We start from the raw sequence: 15780 nt of genomic DNA on the forward strand, positions 1-15780 counted from the left end.
TTTTCAATCCTATATAAGGTAGGTCAGTAACGCAGCAAAAGCACATCCGTTTTTTCGCTCCTTTCCACTCTTTTTCCTGATTCTTCTTGGGGGAAAATCTAAAACGGTGAGTAGCTGGTGGACCTACCAGACCCTGGTTCTTCTTTCCTACATGCATTCATATTAGGCTGGTGCATGCTGTGCTCAGATTTCTCTTTGCCCATGGAGTTGACACCTGGGAGGATTCTGATCTCTGGTAGATGGGCCTCTCAGGTCTCTGATTCCCATCCATCAGGACAAATAGCATTTCTTCCACAGAAGGTCTGCGTGCAGCCCTAGCTCTACCCTTTTCCATGCGGGATTTGCAATACGATGTTTCTCTGGCTGGTGGATGAAAATACTGTTGCAGTCGTAACATAGTTTACTTCTGACTGGTTTGTAGATGCCTATGTCAGTGATAAATTACGTACATATAATTTTTCAGTAAGACAAGGGAATCAAATCGTTCTTTAGGTTGTACTTTTTATTTCATCTTTGGGGTATATTCCAGAGAAGGCACTGATACAAAGGGGGCCAGGATCTTATCAGCGTTTGGTTTTTATTTGGATATTCTGTCCCATCATTTCATACCGTGCTTATCACATTTAAAAAATTCTCAACAAATGTACAGTTTCAGTGGGCCCCAGAGGGTGGACCGCCCCAGACGTGCATGTTCCTGCTCCCCATTTACCGGATGTCGTTTCTTCTGTGTGAATAGGTGGAAAATGAGCATCACAGATGTCCTTAGTGCTGACGACATTGCAGCAGCCCTGCAGGAGTGCCAAGGTAAAGTGCAAGTGAGGCAGGGGCGGCTTTTCCTCAGGTAGTTCCACTTCCGGCAAAGCCACGAAAATTAAAATGTGAACTTGGCTGAAAATTCATGGGAACAGAGAATTAAGCTGTTATTTATTAACTAAAATTATAGGGATATGAGATCTGAGCATATGATTAGATTTCTGTAAGGCGAAAGAAACTAAACGTGAAAAAAGAAATTCGTGGATGCCCACGTAGTCTGTTTGAATCCAATGACTGCATTTCCCATCGCCAGATGGACCAGTGAGGCTGTGGTCTTGGATACACAGCCTGGAAAATGCGCAGTGGGAGGTGTGGAGGAGAGAAAAAGAGAGGAGGGGACGAATCGAGTGGAGAGGGAAAGCTGAGGAAGGGGGGTGGGTAGGAGATGATACTCAAAGCCATCCAGTCTTGGCTGCCTCAAAATCTTGGCCTTAAAAAACGAAAATTGAATAGAGCATCCCTATGGCTCAATGATATTATGAAAAGTATTTTTGATAACCTATGTGTTCAGCACCTTGGCCCAAATACAGAATGTGAGCCAATGAGCATTAGAATAACCCATTCTCTGTTCTTCAGACCCAGATACTTTTGAACCCCAAAAATTCTTCCAGACATCAGGCCTCTCCAAGATGTCGGCCAGTCAGGTGAAGGATGTTTTTCGGTTCATAGACAACGACCAGAGTGGATACCTGGATGAAGAAGAGCTTAAGTAAGCTTTGTGCTAAGCCTGTCTTGCACCCCGACATTGCTGGGGGGGGCTGGGGCACAGTGGAGGCCAGTTTGCTCAGCATGTCTTCAATGGACAGCCATGATGCTGGTCGTTCGGCAGGGCCTCAGGAAAGGGAAGAACATGAGTCAGGTAGATGTGTTGGCTACACATCTATCCATGCGACGCCCTGAGGCTGTAGGTGCTAAAATTCACTAGTGTTAGGGTTTTTCTTTGGCAAATGGACTTATCAATAAAACTCTGAAAAACTTTCAAAAACAAAATGCCCACCATTAGTTTCCACAAGGAAGGAAAACGTTGCTGGCTAAGACCTTGACTAATGATCGCAATTGCTGGGAAAAGATGGTTTGCTTCAAGAGAAAAAGAAAGGGTAGGCGGAGAAATGCATGATCTTTCAGAAAATTCCCCTCGATCTTTATTATCCTGTAGGTTTTTCCTCCAGAAGTTTGAGAGTGGTGCTAGAGAACTGACAGAGTCAGAAACCAAGTCCCTGATGGCGGCTGCAGATAATGATGGAGACGGAAAAATTGGGGCTGATGGTATGTTCACACCTGTACGTAGCATAAAAGACTAGCTCAGGGAGTATCTGGGGGGCTTGGGCCATGACAGCGGACTAATGTGGGTTAAAATCCCCCTTTCTTAACCTTGCTGAGCCTCAGTGTCCTCATCTATAAAATGGGACTAAAGTGAGGGTGCAAATGATACATGCAAAGATTCTGGCATAATACCTGGGGATGTACCATAGAAGCTGGTCCCGCTGGTCATTGTCTGTGAACCAGAAAATATCCATCACCTGACAAGGGGACTAGCTAGTTTCCTGGCCAGTTATTTGCAAGACAGCCTCACGCACCCTGAAAATAGTGTAAGGAACTTCTACCTGTGGTATTTGAGCCCTGTAACTAGGGGAAGGGTTGACATTCTCAAGTGTGTTGCATACTAAAGAGTCTATTAACTTGAGTAAAGTCTCTTCGCTTTCAAGAGTAAACAAATGTGTTTTATTGGATATTAGCCCACCAAGTGGACAATATCAGAGAACACATAAATCAATTCAAACACCATTTATGGAGTCTGCTGTGTGCAGAGCCCAATATTCAAAATTTTAGCATAATTGCATGGCTGTAGACTTATTTTCATCTTATTTTGCCATGTTGCTCACATGATTTTTAACTACTGTGTGCCTGCAAGTCAGGAGAACTTATACATGGTCCTTAGGGTGGTATTGATTTGAAATTAACAACTGTTACTTTAGATCCTTATTTGAAAAATCTCATCAAAATGATACCACTATAACTTACTACATGAGAGTTAAGGTAGCTCCTACAAATAGCTCAGAAAAATAGTTTAGGTAAGGAAAGATTGAATCATTTAAACTCAACCATGAGAGAGTTCCAAACAGGCAAAGCTTACCAGTAAATATAAATTAAATCCCAAGTTTTCAATTCCTATCTGTAGCATCCATACATTATTATTATTGTTGACTTTCTTCTAGGAATATGAACTTTTGGGGATAGAGAAAAGTTAGTTCCAAGTCCTACCCTATTAAATAGTTCCTAAAAATGCAAAACGTAGCTACAGAATAGAAGAAGAAAACCTTCCATTTCTGTCTTAAACTAACCAGACAAAAAGTTGAAACATCACAGAAAGTGTGGGCGCTACTGAAAAGCTACAGGTGTTTGTTAGATTAGATTACGGAGCAAGATGAAACGCTATTGCCTATCTGGACCTGGTCAGTGACACTTGCATTTTTCCTCCTTGTCTGCCCTCTGAGGGGGCCAGGCCCATCATCTGGCAATTCGCTGGGCTTCCTTTCCTCTTCAGAACTCTCACTGGCCATAGCACGTCCCAAGCCATCTCCACTGACCCCGTTCTCACCTCTTCTGTTCTAGAATTCCAGGAAATGGTACATTCTTAAAGACCCCAGACTATGGAAATAGACACAATCAGCTGGAAGCTCTCAAAGCCCCAGGAATGGGAAACCCCACATCCTCCCCCTAATTTATTTATTAATGTCCCCTGAAATGCTTCTGCGACTTGCGCGTTGTTTTAGTGAGGTAATCAGACAGTCGTCCATGACTTTCTGATGACTCCCGTAAGGCCCTCCGCAGACAATGCCTTTAAAAATGATCCAATAAAGACACGTTTCTCATCATCTGCTGACGTGTGGATGTGGTTTTTTTTCTCAGCAAGGGACATGGATGAAAGCAAGTTGGGGACTTTTAGAAAGATGTCTGGGCCTGTCAAGCACTGAGCAAGCCATGCCCTTGTGCATGAGCAAACAAGGAAAAGCATTAGAAAAAAAGTCACAGATAAGTGGCATTGTCAGGCTAGGGTTTTCTCAGCGATTGACCCAAGTCTGAAATTAATAGGAAGAGATTTCAGGCAGCATAAAATCACTCTTGCTTATGTGCTTTCTGCTTACTGGGTGTTAGATTTCCATGAGAGATTTAAATAAAAGCAAATGATACAAGACAGAAAAAAGTGTGAGGCTTCAGTGGGCTGTAAAGCTAAGGAGACTTGCTACGCTAGCTGAACACAGACCGAGTTTAAAGCTTTTTGTTTTTCCTTAAAGACTTGCCTGCTCTGACCCAGCCTCCTGCTGCCTCTCCCTCCCCTTCCTCAGCCACTATTTTCCTGGCTCTTATTTGATACCACCTGAACCAATTCCACCGAGAAGTGTCTTAACATTTGAGGCGAGTCTCGAGCCTCGGGGGTCCTGTTACAGGGTTTTCATTAGTGTGGGGTGATCTCAAGCCAGGAAATTCTCATTAGGCTGATTTCCAGGTGGCAGGTTAAAGCTCTGGCTGACCCCCGGGGGTTTGAGGACTCCTGGGAGGAACTGAGCTATTTTCCTGAGAGCAAGATCAAAAACTCACACTTTTGACCCCAACACCCAAGCTCACAAGGCCCTGGGCTCTCCTGGATTGCTTCCATCACACTAAGTCACTTAGTCTTTTGGAGGATCACTGTGTTTGGGGAGCAGCTTTTCAAAGTGTGGGGCATGGACTACAAGAAGACCTCAAGGTGACTTTAGTGGGACAGAGATCACCATTTATTATTTTGATAACCATGTGTTTATTTTAATATTTTAGTTTGTGAATCCCTCAGAATATAGGCAGCCAGAGGGGCTTGCTGGTCACTACTGATGACCTAAGAGCCTTGACTCTTGCAACAGTCCACATATTGCCTTCGCCTCTACACCACACATGGATACACTGACCCTTCTGTTATTTTCAGTTCATTCTATTCCCAGCATGGGGTGCTCTCTCAATAACTCAAAGTGATCCTGTAGCTCTCTTTCCACGGGGTTCTGGCCACCACACCTGGCCTTGGAGAAACAATGTGAAGGATGATACTTTACAAATAATGGTTGTGAGTTTTTAATTGACGAAGCCATCCAACACCCATTGGAGGTAAAGATTGTGGGTTCCTCCTGCTTTTTTGTCACTGGGAGGGCATCTGTGTGGGAATAAGGACTGGCGGGGTTACATGGAGCACCCGGGACGCTGTGTCACTGGGGCGCACTGATGTTCTGTCTTGGGGAAAATGCTTAGAGGACAGATGTGTGCAAGAGGATAAGTTGCCACAGTTTCCACAGGTAGAATAATGGTCGGTTATTCATGAATTTGGCTCATCCTACTGTTTCAAAAGGATAATTCAAATTATTTTTGCCCATTTCAAATATGGTAATTTTTCATTGTTCCAATCCAGTTTTAGGAAAATTTTAGAGTCTCTGTCAATAGGCAAGAAGTGGCAATCAAAAGGAGACATCTTGCTGAACTGAACACCCAAACAGCGTCGGGCGGCTTAAATGAGACCCAATAATCCTGTCTTCACGCATATCAGTTTTTAATTATGTTGTTTGGATTTGGGTGTTTTGGGGTGAAGGGGGGATGAGTATTCCACCTCTGAATGCAGGTAACAACAGCTCTGGGCATTTGATCATATTTGGGGATTAGCACCGTGTTTGTTGTTGTTGTTGTTTTTCTGTTTGTTAATTTTCCTAAGTTTAAATATTGCAGAAACATTAGCATTTCCAAATCCTTGGTGAAATATGATTTGAAAACAAAAAATGGTTTCAAAATCTGCCTGACTTTAGTCATTATATAAATTTCATACTAAGCAATTGATTTGTAAATGGGTCCTATTCAGTATGTGCCTCACAGAAAAAAGACTAAAAGGATATACAGCAAAATGTTAGCAGTAGCTCTACCTGCAGCTGGTAGGATTACACAACCATGAGCTAAGCCTGGAGCCTTTCCAAAAGCAGAGCATAATGACTACAGAAAATTAAAAGCAGAGATGTAGAATTTACCCAATTATTGTCACGAAGCCAAGTAACAATACATTCTGAATCTTAAAAAGCTTTTACGCGAAGGATGGATCCCACACTCAAAGAAAAGCCCTGCGTATTATGCTGTTCCTGAAATCCCTACTCAGTTTTTTTTAGACTCAATTGTAATTTTACATACTGAGGAAAATTTTTAAATGATCATATCCAGAGTCAAATCAAATCTGGAAAACTCCTCAATAAAATTCCAACAATCCAGAAAAGGGATTGATAAGCATCTAAACAACTTTATTTTCATGGTTGTTTTCTCTGTGTTTACCTAGTTTGCAGATAACCACCCACCTGTACTCAGGAGTCAAATGATATTTTGATTTTGAAATGAAGGTCTAAATGGCATCATAGGTTAGAGCTGAAAAACCTGGTGTCTGTTATTTTTCCTAATTGTTTATAAAATAGGGAAGCAATGGTGCCTATAATTTGAACGATTTTTACTTATCATTTTGGCTTATTGTTTGGTAGAGTACTTCATAATTTAATGAAATATGATCTCAAGGCCAGCTTCATGAACGTGCTTGACTGTTGAGACTAATAAGAATGATTAAAATACTTCACACATTATTTGTAGTATTTTGCTTCTGGACAGCACATTATGAAATAGTTACACAATTCTTAAAATGTATAGGTTTCACAGTTCTTTCCAGCTCAAAAAAGTGTAGCAAAACTGAAGATTTCAGAAATACGTGTCTATTTGTTCAGGTTTACAAGCTCCATAGTTAATTCTGTGTAACGACTACAGTTTCATTTTGTGTAATGAGCACTCAGGAATCCAATTTCAAGCAAAAAACTATCTTGTATCTCTCCTGCCAATGTTAAGGTATGGTATTACCTTGCAAACACTCAAGAAGGCAGATGAAATTGGACTCACCAGGATCGTTTTCACTGGGCCTGTTAATTTATTCACTGGAAAGACTATTTACATAACATTTTAACAGGTTTCAAAAAGTTACGTTTTTGGTAGGGAGTGGATTTTGACATAATTTTCATAGAAACTCTATAATGGATATACAAGGATTCACACCTGATTTTTAAATTATAAAGCATTTCAAGCTTTCAGATGAGACTACACAGCGACATCAACACCTGCATACCTATCACCTCGATTTATCAAATCTTGGCATGAACTGCCTGCTGGCCTCGTAATACACGTATGTCAACTTGCTTAGGCTGTGAGAACTCAGTTAGGGTGGGCGGCAAAAACCATTGGCCTGAGATTTAGAGGGCGGGGCATGAAGCAGCAGCCAGGGGCTGCTGGGGTGGTCCCTTACCTGCTGGCTCCCCTCTTTGGTGTGGGGTCCTCTTTCAGCTCCCAGTTCCAGGTGTGTGTTTCCTAGCTTTTCCTGGAGGACCCTGATTGTCAGAGTTGGAAGTGTGGGAGATGGACATGAATTCCTGTCTGTCCTCACTGTCCCCATTTACATCCCTCTTCCCTTCCTGATTGCCTGCTCTGCAGACTTCACGCTTCAGCACTGGATGAAGGCAACGGCCATACGGAGACTGTTGAACCCGCTCTCACAAGTGCATACCTGTAATACATACAGGTACACATATGACTATATATTACATGGCTACATGATTGCATAATACCTGTAATTAAAATTAAAAATTACATTACACATATAGTATATTTTTATATGAATAAATGTTTTCTACTGGTTCTTATTCTCCAATTGAACCTTGATTTACAGAATTTGCTTCAGATTTTTCATTTTTTAATAAAAAGAATCATACACTTTGGAAGCTCCTTTATCGATGATCACAGGAGGAGATGGAGATCGAGGTCAATTTTAACTGCAGGAGAGAAATGTACCCTCCGATGAAAGTCACTTCTGAATGACACAGTCTCGGCTCTAAATCAACAAAGAACAGATTGGCTACTTGACCACGGGTCTGTTATTTCTGTCAACAGAGTGCGATGAAGTGGCCCTTTGTACAGGTGACCTTAGAGGTGTATATCACACTCCAACCTCTACTCAGCAGCTTCTCCTTGAAGCTCGGTGCTGACCTGAGTATAAGGAGAGAACTCACGAGAATGTCAGACCAGCCGGTAACCTGAGCTCCATCTGCACGTCATGTGGCAGACAGAACTCTCAAGGAGGAACGTCAATCTCTAAAGTCTGTTTCTCCCTTCTCCTGTTCCCAACCTCCGTAATTTGTCCATTCAACACACACCTTTAAGGCAGGCCCTGTGCTGGACAACGGAGCAAGGCACCGACTCCAATCGTCCTATCATCTAGAAGCTCACTTTTCTTGTTCTCAGGGAGACAGATATAAGTGAGAACGTGTCTACAACCTCCCACCTGGAACTGTGACTTTCTACCTGGAACTGTGCTCCCTTCTACCACAAAAACATGGCTGTCCTACATCTCATTCCCTTGGAATTTTGAGTTCACAAAATGTTTTTTCTTTTTTCAGCTTTATCGGGGTATACTTGACAAGCAAAATTGTCATGTATTTAAAGGGTACAACATGATGATGTTACGTACATATGCATTGGGAAAGGATTTCCACCATCAAACTAAGAAACACATTCATTACCTCATATATTTACCTTTTATTGAAATTCTATTCTTAGAAAATTTCAATTATACAAAACGGTAGTATTATCAACTATAGTCACCATGCTGTACATTAGATCCTCAGATCTTATTCATTTTATAACTGTAAGTTTGTACCCTTTTACTAGCCTCTCCCTTTTCTGTCACCCCCCGCCCTGAGCTCGTAGCAACCACTATATCACTCTCTGTTACTATGAGTTTGACTTTTCTTTTTTTAAGATTCCACATGTAGGTGATACCATGAAATATTTGTCGTTCTTTGTCTGGCTTATTTCACTAAGCGTAATTCCCTCCAGGTTCATCCATGTCGTCACAAAGGGCAGGATTTCCTTCTTTCTTATGGCTGAGCAATATTCTATTGTAACATATATATCACATTTTGTTAATACATCCATCTATTGATGGACACTTAGCTTGTTCCCTTATCTTGGCTTTTGTCAGTAATGCTGCAATGTATATGGGGATACAGATATCTCTCCTAGGTAATGATTTTATTTCCTTTGGATATATTCCCAAAAGTGGGATTGCTGGGTCATATGGTAGTTCTATTTTTAATTTTTTGAGGAAGCTCCATACTGTTTTCCACAGTGGCTGCACCAATCTACATTCCCACCAACAGTACACTAGAGTTCCTTTTTCTCCACATCCTGGCCAGCATTTATTATCTCGTCTTTTTGAACATAGACCTAACAGGTGTGAGGTGACATCTCATTGTGGTTTTGATTTGCATTTCCCTGATGATTAGTGATGTTGAGCATCTTTTCATGTACCTGTTGGCCGTTTGAATACCTTCTTTGGAAAAAATGTCTATTTGGATCCTTTGTTCATTTTTAAACTGGGTTATTTGGGGGAGTTTTTCTATCGTTTGTATGAGTTTCTTGATATTTTGGATATTAACCCCTACCAGATGTGTGGTTTGCAAATATTTTCTGCTGTTCCATAGGTTGACTATTCATTTTGTTGATGGTTCCCTTTGCTGTGTAGACTCTCTTTAGTTTATTTATTTTTTGGCTTTCACATTTGGTGTCAAATCCAAAAAAAATCATTGCCAAGACCAGTGTCAAGGAGCTTACCCCATTTTCTTCTAGGAGTTTTATGGTTTCAGCTTTTAAGTTCAAGTCTTTAATCCATTTTGAGCTGATTTTTGTGTACGGTGCAAAATAGAGGTCCAGTTTCATTCTTTTGCATGTGGTTATCCAGTTTTACCAACAACATTTATTGAAGAGACTATCCCTTCCCCATTGTATATTCTTTTTTTTTTTTTTTAAAAGATTTTATTGGGGAAGGGGAACAGGACTTTATTGGGGAACAGTGTGTACTTCCAGGACTTTTTTCCAAGTCAAGTTGTTGTCCTTTCAATCTTGGTTGTGGAGGGTGCCGTTCAGCTTCAAGTTGTTGTCCTTTCAGTCTTAGTTGTGGAGGGCACAGCTCAGCTCCAGATCCAGTTGCCGTTTCTAGTTGCAGGGGGTGGAGCCCACCATCCCTTGACGGACTCGAGGAGTTGAACCAGCAACCTTGTGGTTGAGAGCCCACTGGCCCATGTGGGAATCGAACCGGCAGCCTTTGGAGTTAGGAGCATGGAGCTCCAATTGCCTGAGCCACAGGGCCGGCCCCCCATTGTATATTCTTGGCTCCTTTGTCATAAATTAATTGACCATATGTAGATGGGTTTATTTCTGGGCTTTCTATGCTGTTCCAATGAACTATGTGTCTGTTTTTATACAATACCATATTACTTTGATTACTATAGGTTTGTAATATAGTTAGAATTCAGGGAGTGTTATGACTCTAGCTTTGTTCTTCTTTGTCAAGATTGTTTGGGCTATTTGAGATATCTTGTGGTTCCATATGAATTTTAGGATTGTTTTTCTGTGTCTATAAAAATTACCATTGGAATTTTTATAAGGATTGCACTGAATCTGTAGATCGCTCTGGATAGTATGACTTCTTAATAATATTAATTCTTTAACCCATGAACACAGAATATCTTTTCATTTATTTGTGTCTTCTTCAATTTCTTTCATCAATGTTTTATAGTTTTCAGTGCACAGGTCTCTCACCTCCTTGGTTAAATTTATTCCTAAGTATTTTAATCTTTTTGATGCTAATGTAAATAGGATTGTTTTCTTAATTTCTCTTGCTTATAGTTCATTGTTAGTGTAAAGAAAACAACTGAAGGTTAGCTCACCTGGCCGGTTAGCTCAGTTGGTTAGAGCATGGTGCTAATAACACCAAGGTTGCCGTTTTGATCCCACATTGGACCACTGTGAGCTGTGCCCTCCTTTAAAAAAAAAAAGCAAAAAATAAAAAATAACAAACAAAAAAAACACCTGATTTTTGTATATTGATACTGTATCCTGCAACTTTACTGAATTCATTTATTAGCTGTAAGAAGTTTTTGGTGGAGTCTTTAAGGTTTTCTATATATAAGATCATGTTATCTGCAAACAGAGACAATTTTACTTCTTCCTTTATGACTTGAATGCCTTTTATTTCTTTTTCTTGCCTAATTGTTCGGCTATGACTTCAGCACTATGTTGAATAAAAGTGGCTAAAAGTGGCTTATCTTGTTCCTGATCCCAGAGGAAAAGCTTTCAGCCTTTCATCATTGAACATGATGTTAGCTGTGAACTTGGCATATGTGGCCTTTGTTATGTTCATGTATATTCCTTCTACACCCAGTGTGTTGAGAGTTTTTATCATGAAAGGATGTTGAATTTTGTCAGATGCTTTTTCTCCATCTACTGAGATAATCATACGATTTTCATCCTTCATTTTGTTAATGTGGTGTATCACATGTTGATGTGCAGATGTTGGGAAAGTCAAGAGCAAGAAATGATAGTAATCATTTCCTGAATAATAATTAAGTGCTGGCCACTATATGTCCAATTCATGGTCCAACTTAATTCTTAGAGAAATTTCTTCAAGGAAAGCATTTACTATTACCATTTTACAAATAAGAGATAGTGGAGAAAAGCTAGGTAATCACTCCACGGACTCACACCTAGTGAATGGCAGAGCTAGGATAAGTACCCTGGTCTGTCTCATGTCCAAATTCCAACACTGCCTCCCTAAATGTGAAGATCCACTCTGCCAGGTTGGATGAGCAGTCCTGTTTCTAAACTTAATCTGTGACAGAGGAGTGTTGACCCTGAGAGAGAAAATATCTACCAAGAAGGACTCCTGGTGGCTAATTGGACCAAATTTAAAAAGAGAGCCTAACATCCATTGCTAAAAGGGGGCCTCTCACACAAGCCACACTCAGGGAAAAGCCCGCACTGAACTGCCTACCTGCCTTGGAGACAACCCTTATAAATGAGTTCCTGGAATCCTATTTCAACCAATAGGCCTGAGGCTTTCCACATCCATTTAGAGCTGCACAGCATATCCTCATTAGCATCTTCACTGACCAATCAGGACACCTCCATTATGACCAACCAGGACAGGACTTTTTGGACCAATCAAACTGAGGACTTTGAGTCCTTATTTGCAAGAGAACAGACCAATCAGGCACCAGGGGCAGGGACTTCTTCCTATATAAGTCAGCTCCCCTCTGGCTCAGGGAATGCACTTTCCTTACCCACTGAAGATTGTGTTTCACCTCAGCTGCCTCACTGGACCAGAGGAGTGGACCAGAGCAGAGATGTCCCAGGTGGAGCTGAGCTGACCTGTCTTGCAACCCAAACTGCAACACTGGGCTTCCTTATACCTACATAGCCTCACAAGCTTGCTTTTCTACAGCTGTGCTATGTCTCAATTGAGCTGTTTGTACTGAGTAAAATCCCCTTCACTGTCCCCCAAATTGGGGATTCCTGTTGGGGTTGAATTGGCACCAACCACTGGTAGACATGAGACAACCTAAACCAAGGTCAAGGTCAGCTTGAGCTTGGCCACGCAATGGGCTACAAGGGCTTGAACTCCCAATACCAGCAGTAATGATCCATCCCAACTGTGTCACGATTCATAGGACTCAAAAGCAAGTGAATCTTAAAAGCTGGAAAGGGTGATGCCCTGGGAGCCAACGCCTGGGACTGGCTCTGGAGAAAACCATGCTCTGGTCTCACTTGGGGCACACACGGACACACACACACACACACACACACACACACACACACACACAGTACCTCCCCGGCGCGTGCCTTCAGCTCTGCAGATCTTCCCTGAGCCACTCCTTTGCACCTTCACGCTCCCTTCTATAAAAAACTACGCTCCACCCATTTTTCTTTAAACAAGCAACCCTCCCCGTCAGCCAGGACAGAAACCCGGGCGCAAACAAGAAAGAAACTTCACCTTCACCTACTTCTCATAAAATACACCTGCCGGGGAACGAATCCACACGGGTGCGCCAGAAACGGACGCGGGGCTGCCATTTCTTCTTCCGGGCTGACGGCGACCACTTCCGGGGGACCACTGGCGAGGCGGAAGTGCGGTCTCCAGCCTGCGGCTGTCTCGGGACCGGCGGAAGGAGGCTCCCAGGGTGGGGGTCGGGTGGGGATCGGGCGGGGATGGCGGCAGCGGCAGCCGGGGCGGCCCAGGAGAAGCAGTTCCCGCCGGCGCTGCTGAGCTTCTTCATCTACAACCCGCGCTTCGGGCCGCGCGAGGGAGAGGTACGCGGAGCGGGGCTGCGCGCGGGCGTCACCCGGCGGCCGAGAGGGGGTCCGGGGGCGGGGGCTGGGGGTGCCGGCCGAGCGGCCGGCGTCGGGCCCCGGGAGCTGCAGGGCGCGTCCCGCAGGCGGCCCTGGCCGGCCCGGCGCCGGGCAGCACCTGTCACTGTGTCCTCCTCCAGCGTCATTTTGCAGCGGCTGCTAAGTGCCAGGTGTGTGCCCGGCCCCGTGATACGGCTGGGGCCAGAAAGCTCAGGCTGCGTCTGTTCAGGTCCCGGATCAATGCCTGTGTATTGAATGAAGGTTCATCAGGTTAATCACTCCACAAGGGTTGACTCTGTTTTCTCTTCGCATCGTTTCCGGATGATTAAAATTGAGCTTATGTCTTTGTTACTGGAAGTCCCCAAAGTCCCCTGGAAACGTGGAACAAGAGCGGTGGACGATCTCCCTAAAAATAATGCAGGCTTGGAGGACTCAGGAAGCTTTTTTTCCGAATTAATAAATAAATTCCAGGAGTTTGGGGGTTATTTTTTAGGTGGGGACGGTGACTTCCTCAAAGGATATCCGGAGCTAGGTTTTATTGCCAGAAAAATCACAGTTCTTTTAAAGGCTGTCGGTCCAAATGACAGCGAACCTGCTAGGTTTAACTTGCAGGGAGGTGTAAGTCTATGCACGTGCACGCACACACGTTTATTTCTTACACGTGTTGGAGTATTTATCACAAATTGGCATGAGGCAAGAGCTCCAAAGATGGAGTAATTGTCTAGTGCTACTTCAGGTAACATGTGACTTAACTGAGTATCACAGTTGTCTTTCAGGCTGATGGGCGTTATTTATACAGTGAGGAGATAATTCTTGTTTTTCTAAAATGGGGTTTTTGGTGGTTTCCTTTTGTTTGGCTTTTAGTACGTATGACCTGAGAAGTTGACATTAAAAGTTTTTAGCAGCTAAGGTGAAAAAATGTTTATATTAATGTGATTCTGTTTCTTCATACTTTAGGAGGAAAACAAAATTTTGTTTTATTATCCAAATGAAGTAGAGAAGAATGAAAAAATTAGAAATGTCGGATTGTGTGAAGCTATTGTACAGTTTACAAGGTAACGCCTTTAAATGTGCTTTTGCAAAGTGCAGTGAATACTTACAACTTATACTGGAGAGCTGTCCCCAACATATTCTTTTGACCTTTTTAGGACCTTTAGTCCATCAAAACCTGCAAAATCTTTACATACACAGAAGAATAGACAGTTCTTCAATGAACCAGAAGAAAATTTCTGGATGGTCATGGTATTTACATACATAGTACATTTTTTTTTAATTTGTGAAGTTATGGTAGGCCCTTAATGTTAGGAATTTAGGAAAGTCTTCTGGCTATTGTGTCAAAGTAAAATTACAATAATGTTGGTTGCAATTTTAAAATCAAATTTCTATTCAGTGTATTTGTTCTTGGGGTTGTTTTAAAAAGTGTTTTTGGCGTTGTGTCATATTCAGATTTTTTAATTTAGGGGAAATTAAAAACATAATTGATTCATTGTATAATTTCAGTTTATCCAATTCTGTAGGTTGTTCGGAATCCTAGCATTGAAAAGCAAAGTAAAGATGGAAAATCAGTTGTTGAATACCAAGAGGAGGAGTTGTTGGTAATCTGTCATTTTTTCATTTCTAGTTTTTAGGAAAAAAAATTATTACTGAGTATGTTGAGCGACTTGCTTGGTCAAATTTAAGCTGTGTTGCTTTTGCAGAAATTTCTCATGGTTCACATAGTAAAGTTTTATGTCTGTTGTTTACATTAGCACAATCTCATAAAAATGTGTATGTACCCTATCTCGTTAATGCTTCTACTAATCATCTATGTATAAAGCCCTCCTAAAATTAGGTTAACTGGTTTATAATTGAATTTAAACACCTCTGCTTTCAGCACACAGCTATTGTGGGACCAAGTTTAAAAGCATATTACTTTGTCAAGAGTCATTGTGTGATAGAATTGTTTTCTTTTGAATTGACTTTTGTGCTGTCTGTGTGTTGTTTGTAGGACAAAGTTTATAGTTCAGTGCTCCAACAGTGCTACAGCATGTACAAGGTAAGCATAACATTCTTTCTGAGTTGAATTTAGCTGCTCACCCTTATGTACAGGGGTTGTTTAAAAATAATTCTTAATTCTTTAGATGCCTGCAAGGGCGACTGTGTATGTTTTAGGGGAGGAAATAAAGGGGCCTTTGAGACAGTGTTGAGGTTTATACATCATCCACTCACTGAGTACTGAGCCCTTCCCTACCCTCTAGCCTGGTACATTCCGCATTCTGGAGGAAAATGCATACTGTAGAAATTTGTATTGTTTAAAAAGTCTGGCTATGTTATTTCTGTAAAGTAAAACTTAGGTATGAGTTGAGGTTAAAAATATGCCAGAAACAGGTGATTTCATAAAAATTACATCACTTAACAGTGTGTGAATTTTTTGTGCCTTATTTTATAACTTAGGCTTTCTCATGTATGGAAATATATTCTATATTTAAAAGGAACTGGGGGAATTAAATTAGTCGAATTCATTAATCTAAAAATAAAAGAAGACCTTGTTATACTGGGTAATAAAAGGGCATGGGAAGTTGACTTTTTAAAATTTTTTACACCGTTAGCTTTTTAATGGTACATTTCTGAGAGCCATGGAAGATGGAGGTGTCAAGCTCCTAAAAGAAAGATTAGAGAAATTCTTCCATCGGGTAAGTATTTGGAATTTTA

The 15780-nt window shown here is 41.7% G+C and overlaps 2 protein-coding genes and 1 long non-coding RNA gene across 5 annotated transcripts in view; 2 read left to right on the forward strand and 1 right to left on the reverse strand.

Moving 5' to 3' along the window:
- LOC109437320 (oncomodulin) lies at positions 1–3689 on the forward strand. 2 transcript variants are annotated; one of them, XM_074313944.1, is made up of 5 exons: positions 1–106; positions 737–804; positions 1390–1522; positions 1970–2079; positions 3427–3689. In XM_074313944.1, the coding sequence occupies exons 2-5, from the start codon at positions 744–746 to the stop codon at positions 3450–3452; spliced, it is 330 nt and encodes a 109-aa protein (XP_074170045.1). In that variant the 5' UTR covers positions 1–106; positions 737–743; the 3' UTR covers positions 3453–3689. The 2 variants fall into 2 exon arrangements, with proteins under 2 accessions (XP_074170045.1, XP_019572054.2); XM_019716495.2 differs by lacking the exon at positions 1–106 and having other exon boundaries at positions 707–804.
- LOC109437321 (uncharacterized) lies at positions 752–12856 on the reverse strand. Its single transcript, XR_002136228.2, has 3 exons — positions 12744–12856; positions 7154–7411; positions 752–888 (listed from the first exon to the last, which is right to left on the reverse strand). It is a non-coding gene; the product is annotated as an uncharacterized LOC109437321 (long non-coding RNA).
- CCZ1 (CCZ1 homolog, vacuolar protein trafficking and biogenesis associated) overlaps positions 12844–15780 on the forward strand; it is a 22018-nt gene continuing 19081 nt past the window's right edge. For both annotated transcript variants that reach the window (XM_074313935.1, XM_074313936.1), the window contains exons 1-6: positions 12844–13050; positions 14047–14144; positions 14238–14331; positions 14607–14684; positions 15077–15124; positions 15678–15761. In XM_074313935.1, the coding sequence (XP_074170036.1) occupies positions 12949–13050; positions 14047–14144; positions 14238–14331; positions 14607–14684; positions 15077–15124; positions 15678–15761 (504 nt within the window). In that variant the 5' untranslated portion in view covers positions 12844–12948. The remainder of the gene's footprint in view (positions 13051–14046; positions 14145–14237; positions 14332–14606; positions 14685–15076; positions 15125–15677; positions 15762–15780) is intronic.

The sequence above is a fragment of the Rhinolophus sinicus genome, linkage group LG10 (genome assembly GCF_036562045.2).
Source record: "Rhinolophus sinicus isolate RSC01 linkage group LG10, ASM3656204v1, whole genome shotgun sequence".
NCBI lineage: Eukaryota > Metazoa > Chordata > Mammalia > Chiroptera > Rhinolophidae > Rhinolophus > Rhinolophus sinicus.

Bases quoted from the DNA above. Each gene is read 5' to 3' on its own strand.
- LOC109437320 (XM_074313944.1), top strand. From the start codon at position 744: ATGAGCATCACAGATGTCCTTAGTGCTGACGACATTGCAGCAGCCCTG. The intron at 1,523-1,969 runs GTAAGCTTTGTG...ATTATCCTGTAG, and splicing joins CTGGATGAAGAAGAGCTTAA to GTTTTTCCTCCAGAAGTTTG. The intron at 2,080-3,426 runs GTATGTTCACAC...CTTCTGTTCTAG, and splicing joins CGGAAAAATTGGGGCTGATG to AATTCCAGGAAATGGTACAT.